Source organism: Eumetopias jubatus, unplaced genomic scaffold (assembly GCF_037043125.1).
Source record: "Eumetopias jubatus isolate StellerSeaLion01/CBP00866 unplaced genomic scaffold, mEumJub1_p1.0 scaffold_3, whole genome shotgun sequence".
In the NCBI taxonomy this organism is placed as follows: Eukaryota; Metazoa; Chordata; class Mammalia; order Carnivora; family Otariidae; genus Eumetopias; species Eumetopias jubatus.
Window position 1 is genome coordinate 27,000,303 of NW_028274809.1, and position 27,120 is coordinate 27,027,422.

At 39.5% G+C, this 27,120-nt stretch overlaps 1 protein-coding gene and 2 pseudogenes across 1 annotated transcript in view; 1 reads left to right on the plus strand and 2 right to left on the minus strand.

The window, feature by feature from the left end:
* The first annotated feature begins 3,528 nt into the window (after positions 1–3,528).
* The window catches only part of ACADL (acyl-CoA dehydrogenase long chain), a 43,026-nt gene continuing 19,434 nt past the window's right edge, over positions 3,529–27,120 (plus strand). The window contains exons 1-8 of the mRNA XM_028112111.2: positions 3,529–3,743; positions 9,439–9,594; positions 12,239–12,376; positions 13,668–13,832; positions 21,171–21,237; positions 23,843–24,007; positions 24,685–24,786; positions 25,687–25,800. Coding sequence (XP_027967912.1) covers positions 3,667–3,743; positions 9,439–9,594; positions 12,239–12,376; positions 13,668–13,832; positions 21,171–21,237; positions 23,843–24,007; positions 24,685–24,786; positions 25,687–25,800 — 984 coding nt within the window. The 5' untranslated portion in view covers positions 3,529–3,666. The remainder of the gene's footprint in view (positions 3,744–9,438; positions 9,595–12,238; positions 12,377–13,667; positions 13,833–21,170; positions 21,238–23,842; positions 24,008–24,684; positions 24,787–25,686; positions 25,801–27,120) is intronic.
* On the minus strand, positions 4,482–7,584 carry LOC114215909 (NADH dehydrogenase [ubiquinone] 1 alpha subcomplex subunit 2 pseudogene; annotated as a pseudogene).
* Positions 19,685–20,229, minus strand: LOC114215937 (single-strand selective monofunctional uracil DNA glycosylase pseudogene; annotated as a pseudogene).

A 27,120-nucleotide genomic window follows, 5' to 3' on the forward strand; every position in this document is an offset into this window, starting at 1 on the left:
TCCCAGAGGAAAGTCACTCTACCTGTTTCAGGGACTTGTCAATGAGCTGTAGGCAGTAAGGAAATTTAATTTTTTTCTTTTGCTTTTATTTCCCACATCATTCAGCTTTGTGACTGAACTGGTTTTGCCTGCTCAGGCAATTTGCAGGTGCATCTCCATTTTTTATTTTATCAGATTTAATTGTACTGAACGGAAATTATTAGGACATTTGTTGAAATTAGAATATGGATGGTAGATTACTTAAGAATATCTTTTTAAAGATTTTATTTATTTGAGAGAGAGAGAGAGGAGGGGGAGGGGCAGAAGGAGAGGGAGAAACAGACTCCCCACTGAGCAGGGAGCCTGATGTGGGGCTCAAATCCCAGGACCCTGGGATCATGACCAGCTGAAGGCAGTCGCTTAACTGACTGAGCCACCCACGTGCCCCTATTTATTATTTTTTAAAGTAAACTCTACTCCCAATGTGAAGCTTGAACCCACGATCCGAAGATCGAGTTGCACGCTCTATCGACTGAGACAGCCAGGTGCTCAAACCCTGATATATTATTCTTAAATAGGGGTGCCTGGGTGGTTCAGTAGGTTAAGTGTCTGCCTTCAGCTCAGGTCATGATCCCAGGGTCTTGGGTTCGAGCCCCACATCGGGCTCCCTGATCAGCGGGGAGCCTGCTTCTCCCTCTGCTTGTGCTCTCTCACTCACTCTCTCTCAAATAAATAAATACAATCTTTAAAAATAAATAAATAGGACACCTGGGTGGCTCAGTTGGTTAAGCGTCTGCCTTTGGCTCAGGTCATGATCCCGGGATCCTGGGATCAAGTCCCGCATCGGGCTCCTTGCTCGGCGAGGAGTCTGCTTCTCCCTCTCCTCCCCACTTGTGCCCTCTCTTACTATCTCTGTCTCTCTCTCTCTCTCAAATAAATAAAATCTTTAAAAAAAATTTTTTTAAGTAAATAGAATATTATATCAGGGTTAAATTTCAACATTGGATAACTGTGCTATAGCTATTAAAAGAACTCCTTTGCTTTTAGGAAATATACACCAGGAGTGAAGGGGCATGATGTATCCAATTTATCCTCAAATGACTCCAAAAAAAATTATATATAGGGCAAATGGGGCAAAATGTTAATAACTGGAGAATCCGAGTAAAGGCCATATGGGAGTTATTGTACTGTATCTGCAACTTTTCTGTAAATTTTAAATTATTTCTGAGTAAGAAGCTGAAACAATTTTGATGAAAAATTAGTAAGATGACCCAAAGTGCTCAAAGAAATTTAATTTTGAAAAACAAAAAATTAGGGATGCCTGGGTGGCTCAGTCGGTTGACCGTCTGCCTTTGGCTCGGGTCATGATCCCAGGGTCCTGGGATAGAGTCCCGCATCGGGCTCCTTGCTTGGTGGAGAGCCTGCTTCTCCCTCTACCTGCTCTGCCTGCCGCTCCCCCTGCTTGTGCTCTCTCTCTCTGACAAAAAAATAAATAAAATCTTAAAAAAAAAAAGAAAAAATTTTAAAAAGACACTTCCTCTAAAGGTAGGAGGCTTGGGGTTTCCTACACTGTTGTATTTCCCAGGGATTTTGGCAATAATTCTAAAAGTAGAGAAACCTTGCCTTTGTCATCTACATGGGCACCCCTGGCCCTACTCAGAGACTAGAAACACAGCCAGGCATATGATTTGAGGAGTGCCACAAAGGCCTGCTTGCTTCACATAGCTCCCCCATAGTTCTGCCCTGGCACTGCTAATTCCTCTTGGTAGATAAATGAATTTTTATCTTTTTCAAATCTTCTGCATCTGAAATTTCACTCTTAGAGCTAATTATTTGAATTAGAAAAAAAATCTAAGTTTTGTCAAATTGATTATCAAAGGCATTAAAAGTGACCATCAGGGCACCTGGGCGGCTCAGATGGTTAAGCGTCTGCCTTCGGCTCAGGTCATGATCCCAGGGTCCTGGGATAGAGCCCCACATCAGGCTCCCTGCTCTTTGGAGAGTCAGCTTCTTGCTCTTCCTCTGCCTTTGCCCCTCTTCCCATGCTTGTGTTCTCTCTCTCTCTGTCTCAAATAAGTAAATAAAATATTAAAAAAAAAAAAAAGATAACGTTCTTGGAGTTCTATTCTTCTCCCTGCCTATTAAGGAGTCAGATCATCAACTTTTTTTCTAGGTATGTCTCTCTTTAAAGATTAGGCCCATGCAAAAGGAAACCTGCACTGGCCAGTGGATCAAGTTCAAAGGCATTTGTCACCATCCGGAACTACAACAGCCAAAGTTGGTTCTGGGTGTGCTCCAAGGAGACAGCCTTTGCCACATGCGGGGCCACGGTCCTGGCCCACCTCTCCTCCATAGACACAGGGCAGTGAGGTTACCAGGAGATCAAGATCAGCAAGCCCCACACCATCTCTTGAAATGTGACAGGCCACTGTGTCTCTGCGCTGGCATGCCTCATCCCTGCCCCAGAAGCACAAACATCATCTGGACCCAAGAAGCTGCTGAAGATAACTACTATCGACAACTGCTACACCTAGACTAAAGGTTGCACTGCCATCTGGGGCAACTTAACCAAGGCCACCTTTTATGCCATCTCTAAGATCTATAGCTATCTCACCAAGACGCCTCTAAAAAGAGACCCTGTTCACCATGTCTCCCTATCAGTTCACTAGACCTTCTAGTAGAGACCCACAGCAGGGTCTCCGTGCAGAGGATCCAGGCTCCAGTTGTTGCCACCAGTGTTTTTATACCAGGAAATTAAGGTGAATTAATAAAGCCTGTAAACAAACAAACAAACAAAATCACCCGAGATGTGTTAACTTCACAGAACCCTGAAGCTCATCATCAAAAGTTACTTCTGCTATGGTTATTCTCAGACCACACTGAGGCAGACTGAAGTAGTATTTTATTATCATTTTTTAGACCCCATACTGGCAGGTAACTCGATCAGCCAATTATCAACTTGAAAAACCAACAGTCTGAAGCTATTAAGTACTCTGGCACAGACTCATAATGGTGGAGGTCCTAAGACCCCCAGGCGTCAAGTCTAGAATTTTGGCAAGCCTGCATGGAGACCTGCGCTCCCCCTGCCAACACATGCTTCTGTTTGGAATTAACTTCCTTTTTTTTTTTTTAACTTCCTGATATTCTGCATTCAGTTGGAGTTCTTGATTCCTAACGCAAAATCTCGTTTTCAGGCCTTGATAACTGTCCTCAACTGTTAGAATGGCCTGAATGTCCTGCCTTACCTCCTTAGAATTCCACGCCGCAAACTACTTGAGTTCAAAATCCTTCAGAGATTTCCTATCCCTAAAAGACCAAGTCCATAAATTTCAATAGCTCAGACTATCATTCCGTCGAAATGTAAATTATTAAACGGTATTTGATAACTTGAGGAAAAAGGAAATCGCAAGTCAGGAATTCAAATCAAATACTACTTGGTTGGCAACGACTCAGAGAGGAGGGCTACAGCCCCTGGAGACGCTCCACCCGCCTGCCCCGGAGGAGGCGGGCTGAGGGAGGTCGAAGCAGTCTTCAGGCTTCCGGCTTGGCAAAGGCTAGAAGGGCGGTTTTCGCGGGGGACGAGCCAGTTGGACCGTCCGGCGGACAATCGGCCCGCCGGCGCCAGGCCCTGCAGTCTCGGAGGAGTCGCGTCCGTCGCCCCTGCCGCCCTAAGCCGCCGTCCCAGCCATGGCTGCACGCCTGTTCCGCGGCTCCCGGCGCTGGTGGGGCTACCGGTGCGCCCTGCCGTCGCGGCCCGCCGCGAGGTGAGAGCCCGCCGGGCTCCAGCTGAACTGCCCAGGGCGGGCTGCGGAGCCGTGGCGGGCGCGTGCGCGGAGGAGGGACCCCGGGGGCCCGGAACGTAGTGGCGCGCGCGGCGCGGCAACCTGGGCTGGGCGGGGCGGTGGGCGCTGGAAACTCCGAGGGTGGGGACTGACCCTCGTCCTGCGACGCGGGGTACTGGATGGGACCCATGTCGACGAGGGCGGATGCGGGCCTAGGTTGTGTCCCCCGGAGTCGCGGGAAAGCCCAATGCGGGGTTCGCCAAAGGCTCACTCTCTGGCCCCAGTCCGGCCCGTGAGATTCTGGCCGCGGGGTTGCGGGGGAGGGGCGTCAAGCCTGGGTGCTCTTACGGGGACTCGGGCTCCTATCTTTGGACCCAGAACCGTGGCTAAAGGCAGCGTAGTGTCCCAGGCGCACTCAGGGTCGTGAACCTGGAGGTGGGACTCCCGCCTCGCAGGTCCGGAGAAAGTGTCAGGCGTCTGCGGGGAAGCCTACGTGCAAGAGTGCCCCGGAGAAAGCAGCCCAGGACAGCAAAGACCTGACCTCAGCCCCATCAGACAAGGACATTGAAATTTATTGAACAAATCCTTTATTTAGTTGTTTGTTTGGCATTTTTTCGGCACAAACTTTATAAAGAACAGAAGAACACTTTTTTTCACAGTGTACTCAGTCCTACAGAGCCCAAGCTGTGGGGCTGGTGCTCTTAACAATCAGTAGAGGCTTCAGACTTTGCCACTTAGCACATTCTCCACGGCTCTGGTTACCTAATCAGCACTAAAGCTGTTCAAAGAGACATTCTTCTCTTGGCCAAATGCGTAGCGGGCCCAGAGTTTGGGCTGCACATCAGAACCCTCGCGGATTAGGATGGGCAGGCCGGGGTTCGCCTTCTTCAGCTCCACATAGTTCCCTGATGCCCTGGCCTGGCTGCCGGGCGAGCAGTGACTCAGGTGGACGCGAATCTCTGCGCACGCCAAGTTTGGCCCCATCCCGCAACTCGCTGCGGCCCGCCGCTATCTCCCGGGGTGCCTAGCTCCCCGCCCTAGGACTTCCGGCCAAGTTCTCCCTGAACAAATCCTTTAATTAAATTCGGAAGAGTTAATAGTTTCTAAGTGGCTCTGTGGTGATGAAGGTAGTGTTTATGAGAGCAAAAGCTTTAGATATAAAATCCATTCATCGGAAGCGTCCAGGATTCACCATTTAAAGAGTAGGACACGAGGGGCGCCTGGGTGGCTCAGTTGGTTAAGCGGCTGCCTTCGGCTCAGGTCATGATCCTGGAGTTTCGGGATCGAGCCCCGCATCGGGCTCCCTGTTCGGCAGGGAGTCTGCTTCTCCCTCTGACCCTCTTCCCTCTCGTGCTCTCTATCTCTCGTTCTCTCTCTCTCTCTCAAATAAATAAATAAAATCTTTAAAAAAAATGAGTAGGACATGAATGATAAATTAGCTCGTTACATTAGTAGAACTCCTCTCCGATGCTATGGGAGCAGAAAAATACCTGTTCCTCCTGAGGACAGTTGTGAAGACTTCACTGAGGGGGTGACTTGACTTTAGGATGCACATACTTTTCTGAGCTCTTCCCCAGAACTTCAAAAGACTGTGGTCCTCAATTTCTTTTGTTATCGGGACTCTTAATTCTCTTAAAGTTAGAGGACACCCAAAGACCTTTTGTGTGTGTGTGTGTGTGTGTGTGTGTGTGTGTGTGTGTGTGTGTTGTATCTATCCATCTGGATATCAATAGATAACTACAAAATGAATTTTACAAATATTTAGTTAATTAAAAGTAACAATAGAAATTATGGTAAGTGAAGTAAGTCAGACAGACGGATACTGTATGATCTCATTTATATGTGGAATCTTAAAACAACAAATGAAAAAAAGAACTCATAGATACAGACAAAAGATTGTGGTTGGTGGGGAGGGTGTGGAAATGGGGAAGAGGGGGTGCAAGCTTCCAACTCTAAAGTAAGTCATGGGAGTTTAATGTACAGCATGATATTTCAAATTTGCTAAGATAGTAAATCTTAAATGTCATCACAAGGAAAAAAAGTATAAGTATGTGGTGATGGATATTAACTAGACTTAGTGTGTTGATTATTTCACAATATATACAAATATTGAATCAGGTACATCTGAAACTATATGTTATATGTCAATTATATCTCGATAATAAGTAAAAGTAACAATAATAAACCCATTACATGTTATCATAAATATCATTTTTGTGAAAAATAGCTTTTTCAAAAAAAAGAAGAGAGACATCGTTTACATTGTCTGGCTTAGTAGAAGACATCCCAAGTCTTATATCTGTTTCTGCATTACGTCTATTGGGATAAATTATTTTGGTTGAATTATAGGAAGAAAATCTCATAGAGAATTTTGGAAAAAGGAGAACCTGAGGGACCCTCTGAATAGGTCAGGGACTACAGTTTTATTATGGCAGGCTTCTTAATGTACAAATGAATCATTCAGGGAATTTGTTAAAATACGGATTCTGATTCACTAGATCTGGGGTGAGGTCTGAGATTGTGTATTTATAACCAGTTCCCAAGTATTGCTGAAGGTGCTGGTGGAGACTTGTCTCCCTTTATAATGTAAATGATTTTTTTAAAAAAATAATAGAGCCTGGCCTGTTAAATTAGTAGAAGTTTATTTTTGTTCAGTACAGATTTCCTGGTCTTTATAAGGAAAAAAAAAAAGGCCAATTTATTCAGTAAAGTTTTCTTGGTCTTCAAGAAATGGATGTTCCAACATACTGGCTGTCAACTCTTTGGATTTTCTTCTGCTTATTCTCTCTTGAACACTTTTAACTGACCTGAAAATCTTTATTCTCTCTGGCACTTCTTTCACTTTCTATTGTCTTGGTGTATTTTACTTAGAAATATTCCAAAGTTTTCCTTAAAGTAATATACGATATAAAATTTTAAGATAGAGGCAGACTGGAATATAAATTTGCTAATTATGTTGACAAATGATTCAGTGTTTCAGAGCACTGGTTTCTTAGCCTCAGCACATTTTTTTCCTGAGGAAAAATTCCAAGTATGGAAAAGCTATATGGACAAATGTGTGCATTATAGTTTTATTTCTACTAGCAGGAAATTGGAACCAATCATTTTTGTTACAGGATTTTTCCTTTAGTGCTTGCTGTTCTTGATCACACCGCTTGGAAGAATGAAGAGGTAGACCAGACCTGCAGAGTGGTGGGCAGCAAAGCAAAGTTTACTGAGCAATAGTAAAGTTCATTGAGTGATCATACAGGGGTCCCGAAGAGGGAGGGGCCTTGAAGGAGGGGACCGAAGAGGGTTGCTGCAGCTGGAGTTTCTAAGTCTAGGGGTTTTTATGGGCTTGTTGGAGGACTGTTTTAATCTGATTAAGCCTCCCTGCGCCTGTCATCCAATCAGGTTTTTATCACATGAGAAAGGGTGGAGACCTCCTTCCAGGGTGGTGTAAAACCCTTTTAAGCCTGGTTTCCTCTTAGGGCGGAGGCCCCTTGTCCCTGACTGCCTTTCTTCCAACTAGCCTTCATCAATTTCAATTATGGGATAAAGTAAATTTTGGCCTATTTGGTATAACAGTATAGTGGTATGTAAGACCCCTGCACCCCTCTGATTTCATCTACTACTGTTTTCATTCACTCCACATTTGGCCTCCTTGCTCTTTATAGAACATACCAAATACCATCCTGCCTGACACCTTTTGCTCTAATTGCTTTCTTGTCCTAAAATTCTTCTGTTCCAGAAATCTGATTGGCTGTCACCTTGAGGTGTTTGCTCAAATCTCATTCTTCTGACTTAACCTACCCTGACTGCACTATTTCCATACTGCAGCCATGGTCCCTGCTTTGTCCCACACACACATTCTGATCCTTGCTCCACTCTTCTTTTCCATAGAACTTACCATCTCCTCCTTTATTCTATAATTTGCCTCTTTACTATATTATTTATCATTATTCAGTCTCCCCTTCTAGAAATGTGAGCCTGAAGACAGGGATCTTTATTTTGCTCACTCTTGTTGCCCAAGCTACCTGAACAGTGCCTGGTACATAATGGGTACTCAGAAAGTATGTGTTGACCAAATGAATGAAAGAGCCATTAAAAATAATGATTTAGATGACTGAGTAGTAACCATGAAGGCTAAGGCAGACTTAAGTATAAAAATTGTAGTATTACATGTTCATAACCAAAGATTATCATTTAAATGTCATCTCACATGATATTAATAAATTCCACTAAAAGTTGCATATAAAAGATAAACCTAAAGCAAAATGACAGAAAATGCATATTAAGTGTATTACTTAGCTTATGCTGTCATAACAAAATACCATAGACTGGATGGCTTGAACAACACATTTATTTCTCATGATTCTAAAGGCTACATAATTGAAGATCAAAGTGCTAGCCAATTCAGTTCCTGAGCTCTATTTCTTGCTAGTGGATGGCTACCTTCTCCCTATGACCTTTCCTTGTTGTGTGCACACAGGGAGAGAGAGAGCTAATTCTCTCTTCCTCTTATAAGGCCACAAATCCTCTTAGATTAGGACCCCACTCTTATGACCTCATTTAACTAATTACCTCCTCAAAGCCCTATTTCCAAATACAATCACAGTGGGAGTTAGAGCTTCAACGTGTATTTGGGAGTGATGCAGTTCAGTTCATAGCATTAAATAAAAATACATAAGCTAAAACAAAATAATTCATTACAGGGGAAAAAAAAGTTGAGACAACCTAATTGCCGATAAACAAAACTGTCTTTTAAACAAAAACATTAAGAAGAAAGAGAGGAGGGGGAAAGGAAAGAAAGAAAAGAAAGAAAAAAAAAGCAGGGTCCATCTAAGGAAGAGAGAAACCCCAAACAGAATTTCGTGCAAAACAACCTTTGCCAAAATTTGGATATATGATAAAAAGTTTTTTAGATATGAGGTTGAAAATATACAAAGTGATACACAGATTCTCATACTCTTCTCAGGAGTGCCCCAAGAGGGAAATAAACCTGAAGACCACAGAACTAAAGGAACTACAGAGCAGTCTTATTTTAAGGTTAATATGGGGGGACAAGGAGAAGGAAGGGTCAGTTTCTGAAGATCTTGATTAATTCTGTGCTAATCCTTACAGAGATTCATGGACATTTTTATTTACACCCAGGTTTCCTCTAATATGGGAATAACATCCCCATAATTTATATCTTACACACCGGCCATTTCAAATTGTATGATTCTGAATGAAATATTAATCTGGATTCCGGAAAAATGTTAATATTATCTTAAACATCATAGTGACATGAAAACTTACCAATATTACTCTGTGGTGGTATTTGAATTTTACATAATTTAATTCACATCATGTGACAACACTGTTTTACCTCAGCTCAGACCTGTGGTTAGTCATAGCCATGATGTCCTCATTCTGGGTTTGGAAGTGAAGAGTGAGTTAAATAAAGACAAACTACTTGATCTCATCTAGATGAGGTAGATCCTATCAAAAGTGGGGATGCTCAAATTTGAACAGGTCTGTCAAATTTCAGAGTCTTTCTACTTACCTCTGTAGTTTGTCTATGGGAGGGGGGGGGAATCAGTGTTTTTCCATGTCGTTAAATTGAACTAATCTTCCGTGTTGTTCAGTGGCACTAATGTGGATATGAAGAGTAACAATTCACTTAATTTTCTTAATGTATATGTGTATTTTTAAGATGTTCTCATTCCGGAGGGGAAGAACGTCTAGAAAGTCCTTCTGCTAAAAAATTAACAGATATCGGAATTAGAAGAATCTTTTCTTCAGAACATGACATTTTCCGGGAAAGTGTAAGGAAGTTTTTTCAAGAAGAAGTGATTCCTTACCACGCAGAGTAAGTGGCACATTTTCCTTTAAAGTAATATGCATAAAGGGAACCGTAAGAACCACTTCCTAGAATGCTGCATGTTGTTCTACAGAAAATATACTGTGTTAATTGCTCTATTAACATTTTTCTCTCTTAACTATAACACCATCATACGTAACTATATAACTATAAACTTAAGGATTCTTAAGAATCCTGAGATTTCTTGGGGCACCTGGGTGGCTCAGTTGTTAGGCATTTGCCTTTGCCTCGGGTTGTGATCTCAGGGTCCTGGGATCGAGCCCCGCATCTGGCTCCCTGCTCCTTGGGATGCCTGGTTCTCCCTCTCCCACTCCCCCTGCTTGTATTCCCTCTCTTGCTGTCTCTTTCTCTGTTAAATAAATAAATAAAATCTTAAAAAAAAAAAAGAATCCTGAGATTCTTAAGTTAGTTAGCTATTTAAATAAATTTTAAAATATACAATTAAAAATAAGAAAATTTTGAAAATTTGCAACTCATTCTAAGAATAGTAATTTGAATACTCTGGTTAAGTGGCAGTTAAGTAAGTAGTTACATATTTTTTTTCTGCTTCACGGAAGAATTAAAAAACATAAAAGCTCAACAGGCCAGCATAATGCAAATCGTGGTTGGCAATTGGCCACCTTAAAGTACTTCTACTACTGGATCAGATGTTTATTGATTAACTGATTAATTACTGATTACCTGCTTTGTTGACCAAAAACCTGTCATTTCTATGAAAATAGGATTTTGCTTTATTTCTAAAATTCACTCACTGTCAATTCTTTACTACAATTAAAATATTTTTAAAACATTGTTGGGGGGCACCTAGGTGGCTTAGTTGGTTGAGCAGCCCACTCTTGATTTCTGCTTAGGTCTTGAATTCAGGATCAAGCCCCGCCCCCAGCAGGCTCTGCGCTCAGCCTGGAGCCTGCTTAAGATTCTCTGGGGCGCCTGGGTGGCTCAGATGGTTAAGCGTCTGCCTTCGGCTCAGGTCATGATCCCAGGGTCCTGGGATCGAGTCCAGCGTCGGGCTTCCTTCTCCTTGGGAGCCTGCTTCTCCCTCTGCCTCTCTCTCTCTCTCTCTCTCTCTCTCTGTCTGTCTTTCATGAATAAATAAATAAAATCTTTAAAAAAAAAGATTCTCTCCCTCTCTCTCACCTACCCACCCCACCTCCCCGGCTTGTACGCTCTGTCTCTCTAAAAAAAAAAAAAAAATTTAAATACCTTCCATTGAGATTTTATTAATGCTTTCTCAGTAAAAATGACCAAAATTAGCTAAACTTGATGTCATGACTAGTCTTTGGTGAAAAGCAACTTTCTTAAAAGACAAAAGAAGTGCACCTGGGTAGTTCAGTTAAGCGTCAGACTCTTGATTTCTGCTCAGGTCATGATCTCAGGTTCCTTGAATCGAGCCCCATGTCGGGCTGCGCACTGAGCATGGAGCCTGCTTAAGATTCTCTCTCTTGGGGCACCTGGGTGGCTCAGTTGGTTAAGCAACTGCCTTTGGCTCAGGTCATGATCCCAGGGTCCTGAGATTGAGCCCTGCATCAGGCTCCCTGCTCAGTAGGGAGCCTGCTTCTCCCTCTCCCGCTCCCTGCTTGTGCTCTCCCTCTCTGTCAAATAAATAAATAAAATCTTAAAAAAAAAAAAAGATTCTCCCTCTCCCTTTGCCCTTCCCCCCACTCACGTGTGCACACTCTCTTTCTCTCTAAATAAGTAAATAATAAATAAAAATCTTTAAGAAAGAAAGTAGGAAAAAGTTTTGCTCTTGGACAATCTTTTTTGTTTATTGCTTTGCTGATTTGAAACTTTGTTCCACAAAAATTGTTGTGAAGATTTGAAGTAAAAATGATGGAAGTCGACAAATTTTAGGTTAATGATAAAAATATTTCCAAAGGTACTTTAGGCAATAATTACATCAAAACATACATGATAATCAAACTCTTAAAATTTCTTGAGGTATCTGTGTTTGCCTTTAATCAATATCTTCAAAAATATACCTCATACTTACTATATCTAACTACCACTTAAAAAAAAAAAAACAAAAGTTCTCAGATTCTTTATCTCTGACTTGCCATCTCTTTCCTCATTATGCCATTCTCATTTTTTAAAGAAGAAAAGCAGAGGTTGCACAATCTTATGCAAATATCTAATCTTTTCAGTTCATTTGACAGCTCAGCTGCAAGATGCTTTTGTTCTTTTATTGCTCCTACTTAAACTTAAGATTGCCTGCTCTTGTCACCTTTTATATATGCTCATCCCAGTAAGTTCAGCACTTTAAGGAAACATACAGAGGGCAATTGCCTTTACAGGACAGTTGGACAAATTCCCATGACTATATGGCACAACTAAGATTCCATCCTAAGAGTACCAGCTGAGAGAAACTGTACCCATGAATATAAATGGATGTAATTTGCAGGTCCAATGAATAGTCAAGGGAGAAGAGAAGTGGCAAATAGGAAGAAGTAAGAAGAGAACAAGAAGGAGGAGAAACAATAAAACAGATGCAAATAGAAAGTTATGGCCAATGTCAATGACAATTACCTCAAATTAAGGGAACATTCCTACACAATATCATTCATAAGTTCAAATTATGACCATTAAAATAATATGAAAAAAATGTTTCTGATTTTAAAATGTTTGCTGTTTGCAGATGGGAGAAAGCTGGAGAAGTGAGTAAGGAGCTTTGGGAAAAAGCTGGAAAACAGGGACTGCTGGGTGTCAATATTGCTGAGCTTCATGGTGGTATTGGTGGGGACTTTTATTCAGCAGCTGTTGTTTGGGAGGAACAGTAAGTATGCAGACATTTGAAGTGGAGTCTTGTTTCTTAAGCACACTGCTCACTTTTCTGAGAAGATGATAAATTATGCTTTCTAATCTTATAATATTGAAAACAGTATAAACTGTGAATGAATAAACCCCTTATATACTCTTGTGCATTTTTTTTAATGTGGGAAGATAAGAAAATGCCCTTTTAAACTGTTAGAATAGATGCTATTGAAAATTGAAGAGATCCCTTCATTTTTAATTGCTTCATGTTTACTTTTCTCCTTTTAAAAAGCTATTTAAAAAAAAAAGTGGAAAAATATTTCCACCAAATATACTTAAAGTTTAATGTATAAGAAGAAATAAAGATTTCAATTGATGCATGGGCACAGGATTTGAACTAACAGTTCATCAAAACAAAATTCAAATATGTTCTTTTCGATGAAAAAAGTTCATCCTTATTACCAATCAAATGCAAGTTAAATTAGTATCATTTTGAGTATTTGCAAAAGTCGGTGAAAATTCAAAATCATAATATGCATTGCTGACAAGGTTGCAGTGAAAATGAGATACTCATACTATTAGTGGCATTATCAATTAGGTCAATCAATACTTTGGGGATTAAAAATGTGGATACATATAAAAAATTGAAAATATTTCTGCTTTTTGATCTAGGATGCTACTTTGGGGAGTTTATCTTAAGGAAATAATTTTGTAGAAAAAAGAGGCAGTGTGTACCAAAATCATTGTCATGTTAGATCATAGTCCTCCAAATATGGAAGCAATCTAAATGTCTGGTAGTGGGAGAATGAGTAAGTAAATTATATTACATAAACAATTTTGAGTACTTTACAGCTATTTCATATTATTGTTGTGACAACTGTGTTAAAAAAGGACTTTTTCATGTTGCATAATTAAAAAAAATAGTTAAGTACAAATTCACACCATGACTGCAACTATATTAGAATATATCCTTATGGCAAAGGTAATTTGCCAAAATGAAAATAGTTGCTATATTAGGGTAGTACAATTGTAGGTGATTAATACTTTTACATGTTTGATCTTTTAATTCGTTAGGTAAGTATTCATGGAGCTCTGTTAGAGTACTGTTAATTGTGCTAGAGCCAGAAATTAAAAGATTAATAAAAACAAAGAGAAAATCTTCAGGAACTTACTAGGTTTGTGCAGAGAGAGGCTATTACCACACAATGTGATAAGACTTAATAATTTGTTGTTGTTTAATTGAAAATCAAAGACACTAAAAGCAGAACAAAATAATTTTGTGCTTTAAATTTTCTTCTTTTTTTCTCTTTAAGAGCATATTCGAATTGTACAGGCCCAGGTTTTAGTCTTCATTCAGATATTGTCATGCCCTATATTGTAAACTATGGCTCAGAAGAACAGATTAAGCACTTCATCCCCCAGATGACCAGTGGGAAATATATTGGTGCCATAGCAATGACAGAGCCTGGGGCTGGAAGGTAAATCAGCATTCATTTGGTTTTAAAGTTTTGGAAGCAGTGCCCAACAGCAAATATTTTCTTAGTACTCACTTCATACAACCCTTTGAACAATACGCAAGGAGGCATACGAAGATGAACAAAGCATAATTTACAGCCTAAGTGACTTCAAACTCCAGTAGGAAAATAAGGCCTTATCATATATGAATAATAAAACATTATAATATATGCTGTTTTGAGATATTAATATGAGGTAATGCAAATAAAATGGTAGGATATGACTTGAATTTGGAGCGTGATGACTCTTGGATGTGATGGGACATTCACATGGAAATGTCCAGCAGGCTATTAGAAATAGGAGTTTGGAACTCTGGAGGCAGACTGGGGCGCAAAGAATTGGAGCAATGGGAATAAATAAGATCATTTATTCAGTCATTCGAAGGTTACTTACTAAGTGCCTTTAATGTGCCAGTTACACAGTGGCAAACAAAACAGATGTGTTTGTTGTGCTTACTGAGGAGAATGACAAGAAACACATAAATAAATAGATCCCTAATTATAAATTCTGATGAGTACTATGAAGGGAACGTGGTGCTGTGCTAGAGACTAATGGAGCATGTGTGTTTGTTGGGAAAGGAAAAAGTGAATTTAGATACGAGTGCCAGAGAAGGCCTATAAAAAGTGGTTACATATAAACTGAGATGTGTCAGCTTTGTAATATAACTTGAAGTCTGGAATTGTGATACCTCCAGTCTTGTTTTACTTTTTCAAGATTGCTTTGCTATTTCGGGTCTTTTGTGAATCTGTACAAATTATAGGATTGTTTGTTCAAGTTCTGTGAAAAATGCTATTGGTGTTTTGATAGGGATTGCATTAAATCTGTAGGTTGCTTTGGGTAGTGTAGACACTTTAACAATATTTGTTCTTCCATTCCATAAGCATGGAATGTCTGTCCATTTCTTTGTGTTGTCTTGAATTTCTTTCATCAGAGTACGGGTTTTTCACCTCTTTGGTTAAGCTTATTCCTAGATATTTTATGATTTTTGCTGCAATTGTACATGGGATTATTTCTTTTTTTTTTTTTAAGATTTTATTTATTTATTTGACGAGAGAGACACAAGAGAGAGAGGGAACACAAGCAGGGGGAGTGGGAGAGGGAGAAGCAGGCTTCCCTGATCCCGAGACCCTGGGACCATGACCTGAGCCGAAGGCAGACGCTTAATGATGAGCCACCCAGGCACCCCCATGGGATTATTTTCTTAATTTCTCTTTCTGCTGCTTCATTATTAGTGTATAGGAATGCAACAGATTTCCATATGTGGATTTTGTATCCTGCAATTTTACTGAATTCATTTATCAGTTTGAGTAGATTTTTGGTAGAGTCATTCAGGTTTTCTGTTATATACTCCTGTCATCTGCAAATAGTAAAAGTTTTACTTCTTCCTTACCAATTTGGATGCCTTTTCTTTCTTTTTGTTGTTTGGTTGCTGTGGCTAGGACTTGCAGTACTATGTTCAGTAAAAGTGGTGAGACTGTATAACCTTGTGTTGTTCCTGACCTGGGGGGAAAGCTCTTGTTTTTCCCCATTGAGTATGTTTTAGGTTTTTCATACAAGGTCTTTATTATGTTGAGATATGTTCCCCCAGACCTACTTTGTTGAGAGTTTTTATCATGAATGGATGTTGTACTTTGTCAAGTGCTTTTTCTGCATCTATTGAAACAATCATATGGTTTTTATCCTGTCTCTTACTGATGTAACATATCACATTGATCGATTTGTGAATATTGAACCACCCTTGTATCCTGGGAATAAATCCCACTTGATCATGGTGAATGATTTTTTTAATGTACTTTTGGATTTTTTTTTAAGATTTTTATTTATTCACTAGAGAGAGAGAGAGAGAGAGAACGAGCAGGGGAGAGAGGCAGAGGGAGAAGCAGACGCCCCGCTGAGCAGGGAGCCAAATGTGGGGCTTGATCCCAGAACCTGGAGATAATGACCTGAGCCAAAGGCAGATGCTTAACCATCTGAGCCACCCATTCATGTTGCTAGTATTTTGTTGAGGATTTTTACATCTATTTTCATCAGAGATAATTGGCCTGTAGTTCTTTCTCTTTTTTTGTGGGAGTCTATTTAGTTTTGGCATCAAGGTAGTACTAGCTTCATAGAATGAGTTTGGAAGTGTTCCTTCCTCTTTTATTTTTTGGAATAGTTCGAGAATAAAAGGTTTTAACTCTTCTTTAAATGTTTTATAGAATTTGCCTGTGAAGCTGACCAGTCTTGAACTTTTTTTTGTTGGGAGTTCTTTTTTTATTATTGATTCAATTTCATTGCTGGTGATTGGTCTGTTCAAATTTCCTATATTTTCCTGCTTCAGTTTTGGTAGGTTATATGTTTCTATGAATTTATCCATTTCTTCTAGGTTATCTAATCATTGGTATATAATTTTTCATAATATACTCTTACAATTGTTTGGGTTTCTGTGGTGTTGGTTGTTATTTTTCCTTTCATTTGTGATTTTGTTTATTTGGGTCTTTTTTTTTTTTTTTTTTTTGATGAGTCTGGCTGGACATTTATCAATTTTGTTGAGCTTTCCAAAGAACCAGCTCCTGGTTTCATTCATCTGTTGTATTGTGTTTTTTATTTTTAGTTTCTATATCATTTATTTCTGCTCTATTATTCCTTCCTTCTGCTCTTTTGGGGTTTTGTTTGTTCTTCTTTTTCTAGTTCCTTTAGGTGTGAGGTTAGGTTGTTTATTTGAGATTTTTTTTGCTTCTTCAGGGAGATCTGTACTGCTATAAACTTCCCTCTTAGAACCACTTTTGCTGCATCCCAAAGATTTTGAGCTGTTGTGTTTTCATTTTCATTTGTTTCCATGTACTTCTTGATTTCTTCTTTGATTTCTTGGTTGACCCATTCATTGTTTAGTAGCTCCTTGAATTTGTGGCCTTTCTAGATTTTTTTCTCATGGTTGATTTCCAGTTTCACAGTGTTACGGTCAAAAAAGATGCATAGTATGACTTTGATCTTCTTAAATTTGTTGAAACTTATTTTATGGCCTAATATGTGATCTATTCTGGAGAATGATGACTGCCTTAGATCCAGGGTATTCTGATACCAGCTGTGTGATTGTGGGCAAAATCTTTGAGCCTCAATGTCTGTATCAGTGATACTTATTTAGTAGGGTTATTGTGAGGGTCTGAATTCTTGGTAATACTAAGTAGTATATTTTAAAACCATTTTTAATATTTCATATTTACCATTCAAAGTTTTTTTTAATTAAACCACAAACTTAGTTGTGTCATTACCTTTATTACCTTTAATATGTCCCTACATAGAAGTATTATTTTAATAAGCCATGTACAGTCTTTAGAAACTAATATTTCATACTAATTTACGATGAAAAAAATACAATAGTGCACAGCTTTAAAATGTTCTTTATAATCATCTCTCCTTTTACTGAAAACAAAACTATATAAGTTTTTGTCATTTAACTCATCTTTCAAACAGGTGGCCTTGTTTCCAATGTCAAGTGTCCCCAGGATCACCTCCAGGTTCTGTGATTTGCTCAGAGTCACAGGATTCAGCTTCTAATTGTATGCACCACTATAATTTATTTCAGGGAAAGAATACAAACAAAATCAGCAAAAGAAAAGCCTCATGGACTGAAATTCATAGAAAACCAGGAGCAGCTTCCAAGAGCTCTCTTTTAAATGACGTTCCACAGGACTTGTTTAATTCCTTTAGTGGCAAGTTGTGAGAATATGTGTGGAATGTTATCTACCAGGGTAGCTCATTAGAGACTCAGTGCCCAGAATTTTATTGGAAGTTGGTCACATATACTGTTAGTCTAGCATGTAACAAAAGTTGAGACTCCCAGAAGAAAAACAAGTGTTTAGCATCAATCATTATTTGTTCAAACAGTTTAGGTACAGTGCATTACCCTTCTCTGTTCTGGGAATGGTGGGAACCCTCCTGCCAAATTCACAGATGCCAACCAAAACCCAAACTTGTAATCAGGACTTTCTAAGGATAGCAGCCTGAGACCTATTTATTTATTTGTCAGAGAGAGAGACAGAGAGTGTGCACAAGCAGGGGGAGTGGCAGGCGGAGGGAGAAGCAGGCTCCCCGCTGAGCAAGGAGCCTGATGCAGGACTCGATTCCAGGACCCTGGGCAGACACTTAACCGACTGAGCCACCCAGGTGTCCCATTTGAGATCCTGTTATGTGCAAAGCAATATGCTAGGTGAAGGGCATATAAACTTGATATACAGCATGTCCTCAGAAGGTTTGAGTCTGGTAAGTGGGGTAGGCAAGAAAGATCAGATCTTTTTAATTAGTCACTGAAATACAAGATAAATGCTCTAAGAGAGTGTGTTATTTTCCTATGGTTTCAGTGGTAACAAATTACCACAAACTTGGTGGCTTAGAAAGACAGAAACGTATTCTCTCACAATTCTGAAGGCCAGAAGTCCAAAATCAGTATAAATCTAGCCCAAATGAAGGTATCAGCAGGGCTGCACTCCCTCTAGACATTCTAGGGCAGAATCCATTCCTTGCCTCTTCCATTTCCTGGTGTCTGACCATTTCTGGCCTTCTTATCTTATCATTCCATTCCAGCCTGCCTCTGTGGTCATGTTGCCCCCCTCTTCTGTCTGTATAATTTCTGTCTGCCTCTCTTTCACAAAGACATTTGCATTTAAGGTCCATCCATCAGATAATCCAAGATAGTCTCCCCATCTCGAGATCCTTAAATTAATCACATATGCAAGACCCTTTTTCTATATAAGATAACACTTCACAGTTCCAAAGATTAGGGTAACTGATGTAGACTCTTTATACATGATGTTACTCATTGTAGGATATTTACAAAAAATTGGAAACTACCTAAATAGAGTGTTTTAAAAAATCATGATAAATCTTACGCAATGAATCATGGAACACTATATCAAAAACTAATAATGTAATATATGGTGACTAACATAACATAATAAAATAAAATTTTAAAAAATCATGATAAATCTATACAATGTAATTCTATGCTGATGATAAAAAAAGATCTTATAGAAAAGCATTAGATATTATTTAGAGGTCAAAAGCATATAGTTTTATAAAAATACATATATGTGTGTATCTGTTTCCATTGAAAAAAATGATGGAAGGATGTATTTTAGAAATGTTTATTCCAGAAGGTAAAATTATTTTCAGTATTTTTTTTGGGTCTGGGATATTGTCTATACTTTTCATATTTCAATTGTGAATATTTTATATTTTGAAAAATAATCTATTCCACTTTTAGAGCAGGCTTGTTAGAGGAAGCATTTGAGACATAGTCTTTTAATTTTTTTTTAGGAACTTTTTTTTTCTCATAAATAAAATTTATTTATTTATTTGAGAGCATGAGTTGGGGGAGGGGCAGAGGGAAAGGGAGAGGGAGAAGCAGACTCTCCGCTGAGTGGGGAACCAGAGAGATCATGACCTGAGAGGTCATGACCTGTGCCAAAGACTGAGCCACCTCGGCACCCCGGATTACGAATTTTTAATGCTTGGACTGAAAAATCACAGGCGGGGTTTTTCATAAAGTTATTGGTCCACCTCTGGCAGGGCAAGGATCTGCCCCTCACCCAGCAAGGTCTTGGGAGTGGGGGGAGCTCCTTCTGTAGCATGGTACAGTGACGCCCCAACCAAGAGGCAAAAAAGCAAGAAGTACAAGGAGCACCCACCTGCCAGGCACAGCGCAAGGTACTTTCAAGTGTTATCTCACTTAATCCCCACACCAACCCCATGAGGTAGGGATCCCCATTTTACAGATGAGCATCCTGAGGCTTAGAAGGGTTCATCAAATTTGTCCAAAGTCCTAAATTTTACAGAGTCATGAAGTCTCAAAGCCGAGATGAAGAAAGCCAGGTCTTCTGGTCTTCCCCACTCTGCCACACTGAATTCTTTCTCTGATCCAGCCTCAGTCTCCCGTAAGAAGTTCACTCTTAACATCCATATCCCTGGTCCCTCTGACTGAGGGTACTCCAGTTTGAGCACGGATCTCTTCGGGCGCTCTCGGGGCAGGGTCAACCTAGGTCCCCCAGTGCCCAACCAGTCCTGGACTACGCTCATTTCCCCAAAGGACACCCCAGTCTGGGCCATGCCAAAGGGTCCAGGGTTCATGCCCAGGAAGAGCTCTTCCTTGGGGCCCTGGGAACAGTGGGTCACATAGCTGTGGTGTGGCTCCCACGCATACTCCACAGAAATGTGGATGATGCCCACAGGCTCTAAGAACTTCAGCTGGCTCAGTTCAGCATTGAGCCACAGCTCCTCCTCCAGGAAGCCCTCAGCCACGCTTCCAGGGCAAGGCTGGGGCTCTATCAGGGCACTGGCAGACTCATGGAGGGGCCCCAGTGGATAAGCCTGGGGCACAGCCATGTCACTGTCACCTTTTTAAATCCTCTTTAAAATGACCTTCTACCAGGGAGTCTTTCTCTGTGGACTCCTCCCATTTCTACAGCCCGAGTACACTCAAGGCTCAGCTGCCCACTTTGCATTTAAATTGTTTCTGAGGGTTTTCCAGGCTCTGGGTGTGTTTCCATCATGTCTGGGCCTCCCATGGGGCAGGGATCAGGGTTATTCTCCTTCATGGGACCTCAGGGTTGACAGAACAGTTTGATCCATCAACCTGTTCTCAGACCCTAGCCTGGTTCAGCTCTTGAGACATAGTCTTTTAAATAGCTAAGTTTTCTACTTGATCTTAGCCAAAAGGCTGAGAAGTGATTAAATAGCGAAGTTTTGATCAATGGAGATAGGGGAAGGAACCAAGGTGAATGGAGGCCGGCAGGTCCATGGTGGCTAATAATCTCAAATATAGTGGGCTTTGAGATGTCATTTTTTTAAAGATTTTATTTATTTGAGAGAGAGAGAATGAGAGATAGAGAGCACGAGAGGGAAGAGGGTCAGAGGGAGAAGCAGACTCCCTGCTGAGCAGGGAGCCCGATGTGGGACTCGATCCCAGGACTCCAGGATCATGACCTGAGCCGAAGGCAGTCGCTTAACCAACTGAGCCACCCAGGCACCCTTGAGATGTCATCTGAGTCTAATATGGAGGTCTTGAATGCTACTTGGAATTTTTATGCTCTGTGAAAGCTGGCTAGTTTATGTAATCTTAATCAGATACATTTAGAATATGATACATCAGACATGATTTTTCAGTGCATTTGTGTGAACATTTCTAATATTAGAAGTCAATTTCTATCATGGTATAAGCAGTTTGAATTATCACATTATAGACATACGTAAGGTCTTTTTGATAATTCAGTTTTTACCAACTAATGAGTTTCTTTTCATTATTCTTCACTTTTTCCCAATTATAGTGATTTGCAAGGAGTAAGAACAAATGCCAAAAAGGATGGAAGCGACTGGATTCTCAATGGAAGCAAGGTGTGTAAAGAGGGGCTTCCATAGCCCTTCCTTCCTGAGTCGTGCCATGAGTAACAGTGTCTCAACCCTTACTCATTATTGATTCTCTCAAATCTGTGGACTCACGGGAAGAATTGAGTTTACTTAAGTTTACTTAAGTTGTTTTGTTTTGTAAGAATTCTGCAACATTTGTATTACATGAGATCTGTGCCTCTTCTATGTTCCATTTGCCATGCTCTCCTCGCTAATATGGCAAATGTTTTAGCTTCCAAACAACCCTTATCAAGCCACAAAAGAGGAAGGAAAGGTTTGTATTGTCCAAATATTAGACAAATAATAATTAATAAACTTGATATTCATAAAAAATTGGGATAAGATTTTCTTATAAATATCAAGAAGAGGGGCGCCTGGGTGGCTCAGTCATTAAACGTCTGCCTTCGGCTCAGGTCATGATCCTGGGGTCCTGAGATCGAGCCCGTGTCGGGCTCCCTGCTCAGAGGGGAGCCTGCTTCTCCCTCTCCCACTCCCCCTGCTTGTGTTCCCTCTCTCCCAGTGTCTCTCTCTGTCAAATAAATGAATAAAATCTTTAAAAAAATAAGAAGTTTCTAAAGTTCTTAGGAGAGAAAGATATCTGATAGAATTTGAGAGCCCTTCAATCCTTCTGAGAGTCCCATCAACCCAGATAGAATTGGAAAGCACTCCAATTAAGGTTACAGACAGGCTTAGGAGTAAATATGTCCCTTAGAATCTAATATCATGATGGCAGAGGATTTTGTTTACCTAAAGCTGTGTCTAGTATAAACTCAGTAAATATTTATTGTCAACTGAGTGTTAAGTGAACGAAAGATGTTTATCTTTTACACTAAGGCGGTCTTTCCAAAAATTGTTTCAAAGCCTGTTGAAGAACTAATTATGTTTATTTTCTTTGAAATTTTTTTTAAAAATTTCTAATTAGTTTTAGACTAATACCCTCGAATTTACAAAATCATAAGTTTGAGTGTTATACTGTCAAATTGCTGTAAAATTTTGTAAACACTCTTAGTTTCTGTACTTAACACTGTCAAGGACTAAGAGCAGTTTGTGGGCTGACGTTGGTCTGAAGAACACATTTTGAGTAGCCCAGTTCTAAAGACCTTTCCATAATCTAGTTTCATAGTTGTTATACAGAAAAACAGTATCTGTGGTGTTAAATAAATTTGGAAAATGTGTGCAACTTCTCACTCTTTGATATGCTGATATACGTTGTGAACCTCTAAAAGTTGGAACCTAGGAAATTCTCTTCATAGATTATCTTGAGTCACTGGTGTTTTTCCAAACATACTTTAAGAATTTTTGTCTAAATTATTCGTTCTAAGGATGATAATAAATATGTGCTGATTCCAGTATATGATCACTTAACTCTGTCCACAGAGGGCCACAGAAGACTAGATACTTGGTCAAAAGTAAAATGAGGGGGCTCCTGGGTGGCTCAGTCGGTTGGGTGTCTGCCTTCAGCTCTGGTCATGATCCCAGGGTCCTGGGATTGAGTCCCACATCGGGCTGTCTGCTTGGCAGGGAGTCTGCCTCTCCCTCTCTCTCAAATAAATAAATAAAATCTTAAAAAACAAAAAAGAAAGAAAGAAATGGGAACCCATTCTCCTATGACTCCAGCTTTCTAAGCAAGTCTTCTGTGCGAACCACCCAGGAAAGCACCACTGACAGCTACCAAATCTCTATTAGACATAACAAAAAATTGAAAGGAAGCAGAAGTAAAGGAATAAGTAAGTAAATATAGTACACCAATAAGATGACCTAATATGCGCCCATTAAGGCATCGATAGGAAGTTTTTAATGGTATAGAAAAATAATTACATTAAATGAAGAGATCATATTAACACTTAAGTGAAAATGCATATAGATTTCAACTATGTTAAAAGAAAAAAGACCAGAAAGGAAATTCATAATGCTTTCTGTATGATGGACTGATGGAGGATTTTCCCCTTTTTCTTTATCACAATATACCATCTGTGTAACATCTACAATGAGCTTATGTTATAATCATTCAATACCAGAAAATAAAAAAATTAAAAACGATGGCCCTCAGTAGGGATAATCCCAGCCCTATTACAAATTTTGATATAAATTTACATATAACCATGTCCCCCTTCACTTGCTGTCATGTAGACAATGCTAATATCATTGGCTTATTTCCCATTATTTGTATGTACAGCACTGTGGATTTTAGAACATAATTCTTCTTTAATAGTATAGTGCCACTTAGAACAGATTCCTTTTTCTCATCTGCAACTTCTTTCTAGAATACAGTTTATCCTTTTATCATTTTTATAGATAATTCTGTTTTAGTTTGGAAAGGACATAATAAGCTCTGTTCATTATTATTTATAGTATTAATTGTGGAATGAAAATGTACTGGCTTCATTCTTTGAAGCATTGGGTTGCTTTCCTTGTGTTCTTTAATAACCTCATGTAGGTTATTAACACTGCAGATACTTGGGTAGAGTACAAAGAGAGACATAAAGAATGTCTTGTCTCGTTTAGTCTTCTTGAATACTTTCCTCCAATCATGACTTATACATGGACCTGATTTATTGCAATATATATATCACAGTATATTTGGGGTTTGCAGGTATTCATCACCAATGGGTGGCTGAGTGATGTTGTGCTTGTTGTGGCAGTCACAAATCGTGAAGCTCAGTCTCCTGCCCATGGCATTAGCCTTTTTCTGGTGGAAAGTGGAATGAAAGGATTTATCAAGGGACAAAAGCTACAAAAAATGGGATTAAAAGCCCAGGTAAGTCACAGTATAAATTATTAATTATAAATAATTGAGTTAACTCAGTTATGCCTTATAGAACTATGTAGTTCTGTAAGTTTGATATATGTATATCAAATCATGCCTTCTTATGCCAAATTCCTAAGATATGCTTTTCAGAAATGGTAAGAGATTTATTCCATTTATCTAACTGTATCTCTTTCTGTTACTCAGCATCAGAAGTGAATCAAGGTATTTTGAGTATCTGCTTCAGAAATGGCAAAATTAATTATATGTTAATAGGCCTTCTATTAAATTGATTGAAGAAAATTATGAAGTAGGAGCAGAAAATATTTTTCTATTATTTGATAATTATCTGGTAGTTTTTCATTACCAAAAAAGAAAAACATGTTTTACTTAATACGCATTGGAAACACTTAGCTCTTGGTATGTACAGAACTGGACAAGACTGGACGAGACTGGAGCTAGAATGGCAGTGTGTGGTAGTGAGAAAGCCACGTGTTTTTGGAATCGGGGGATCTGAGTTTGAATCCCTGGTTTACCACCTCCTCGTTGTAGTCATTAACCACCCCAACTTGGCTTCCGGTTTATTTTGTTCTTGCTTTTGTTTTCTTAAATGGAAATAATCATTACCTCATTGGCTTGTTGGGAGACTTAAATGAAATAATTGTGTACTTAATTGTGTGATCCCTTAGGATACTGCAGAATTATTCTTTGAAGATGTCCGGTTGCCAGCTAGTAGTCTACTTGGAGAAGAAAATAAAGGCTTCTATTACCTCATGCAAGAACTTCCACAGGTCAGAGTTATTACAGAGTCTATCTTCTGATTAGCAAATGAAGTCGAATGAAATAACATAGAACTGTGTAAGTTTACGTATATAAAACTGGTGATATAGTCAATCATTAACTCAGGGATATGAATCAATGCTTATAAGTGAGTGGGGAAATTAGGTATTTCATAGCTGTAATATCCTCTTAGAATGATTGTAGCTTCTTAACTACAAGTCAAGAATTCTTAGCTCCTTATAAGGAACTGTCAGCCGAAACATTTGGCAGGATTTTTTTTGTAATACCTGAGAATCAAAGGGGAAGGTGATTGAGTTCATACCCAATAAGGTCAGCCCTCCATCTGTGTTTTTGGAGTGTGCTAGCTGAACGATCATTGAGCCTCACATGCCAGCATATGAGCATAGGTGCATTTGCCTAGTAACTGCCTCAGCCTGGGCTAAACGTAAAATTGGGGACAAGGCTAGAAACACTGCCACAGAAATCACTAGCAAGATGATTTAAAGTGACTGTGGATTGCACTAATAGACAGAATTTAATCTGTACCCTTTAAGATGTTGATTTTCACAGACCTATTAGGACATGTAATGTGCAGAGATCAATAAATAAAAATCAAGAATTTCATATTTTTCTTCTCATAGATGAATGATGAGAAGAAGGAATGAAATAAACTATGTCTGTATATGTAGTGAAGACAGTCATTTATAAAAATAAAGGATTTGTTTTAGAGAATTATGGATATGTCAAAATATTTTTGTAAATCTCTGTGGGAACATTTTCTCAGAGAATTAAGAAATAAATTAATTTTTATGAGTTTTATTAAGATTATTTATAAGATTTATCATCACTGAAATCATGTGAAAATCACTTGTGGAATTAGAATGATTCTTAGACCTAATTTTGTGTTATAGGAAAGGCTACTGATTGCTGAGTTGGCAGTTTCAGCCAGTGAATTCATGTTTGAAGAAACCAGGAATTACGTTAAAGAAAGAAAAGTTTTTGGGAAAACAGTTGCACATATGCAGGTAAGCTTGTCGTCATAGTTTAGTATTAAGTGACGTCAATCTAAATATGAATATGGAGTAATTTTCATAGAGGTAGTATAGAATCCATGGAGGTAGATGAGACCGTTGAGGGAATAAGACAAGAAGAGGTTCTAGGACAGAGTCCTGAGAAAAATGCAGGATTTACAGGTGGAGTAGGAGGGGAAGAACCTGCAAAGACAACAGAGAATGAATGGCTAGAAAGAAAAAAGCAAATCAAGCAAGTACTGTCCCAGAAGCCAAGAGGAAAGATTTCAAGTAGGCAGGAGTGGGACCAAAGGCACTTAGAGGGAAACTAAGATGAAGGTCAAGAATGCCTATTGGAAGGGCGCCTGAGTGGCTCAGATGGTTAAGCGTCTGCCTTCGGCTCAGGTCATGATCCCAGGGTCCTGGGATCGAGTCCCGCATCGGGCTCCCTGCTCCTTGGGAGCCTGCTTCTCCCTCTGCTTCTCTCTCTCTCTCTCTCTGTCTCTCATGAATAAATAAATAAAATCTTTAAAAAAAAAAAAAGAATGCCTATTGGAAGATGAATGGATAAAGAAGATGTGATATAGATAGATAGATAGATAGATAGATAGATAGATAGATAGATAGATAGAATGGAATATTACGCAGCCATCAAAAAGATGAAATCTTGCCATTTGCAATCACATGGATGGAACTAGAGGGTATTATGCTAAGAGAAATAAGTCAATCAGAGAAAGACAGTTATCATACGATCTCACTGATATGTGGAATTTAAGAAACAAGGCAAAGTATCATAGGGGAAGAGAGGGAAAAATGAAACCAGAGAGGGAGACAAACCATAAGAGATTCTTAATCTTAAGAAACAAAGTGAGGGCTGCTGGAAGGGAGCGGGATGGAGGGATGGGGTAACTGGGTGATGGACACTGGAGAGGGTATGTGTTGTAATAAGCACTGGGTATTATATAAGACTGATGAATCACAGACCTGTACCCTTGGAACAAATAATACCTTATATGTTAATTAATTGAATTAAAATTAATTAATTTAAAAAGAGTGCCCATTGGACATAGTGATAGGGAAGTTATTTCTTAAGAGCCATTAATGGACTAGGGTGGGGTGGTGCCAGACCAGAGTGGGTAGAGGAGTAAATGGAAATGGAGAAGTAAAGATATTGATAGCAGGCAACTCTTCCTGAGTTCGGCTGTGAATGGTAGTTAAGAGAAAGATAGTCACTAGGGGCTGAGAAGAGGGTGGGGGGCAGAACTTTGGGGTCCAGTGACATATTTAGAGATTATTAAGTTTTTGTCATTAAGATGAGAATGCTGGAGGCACATT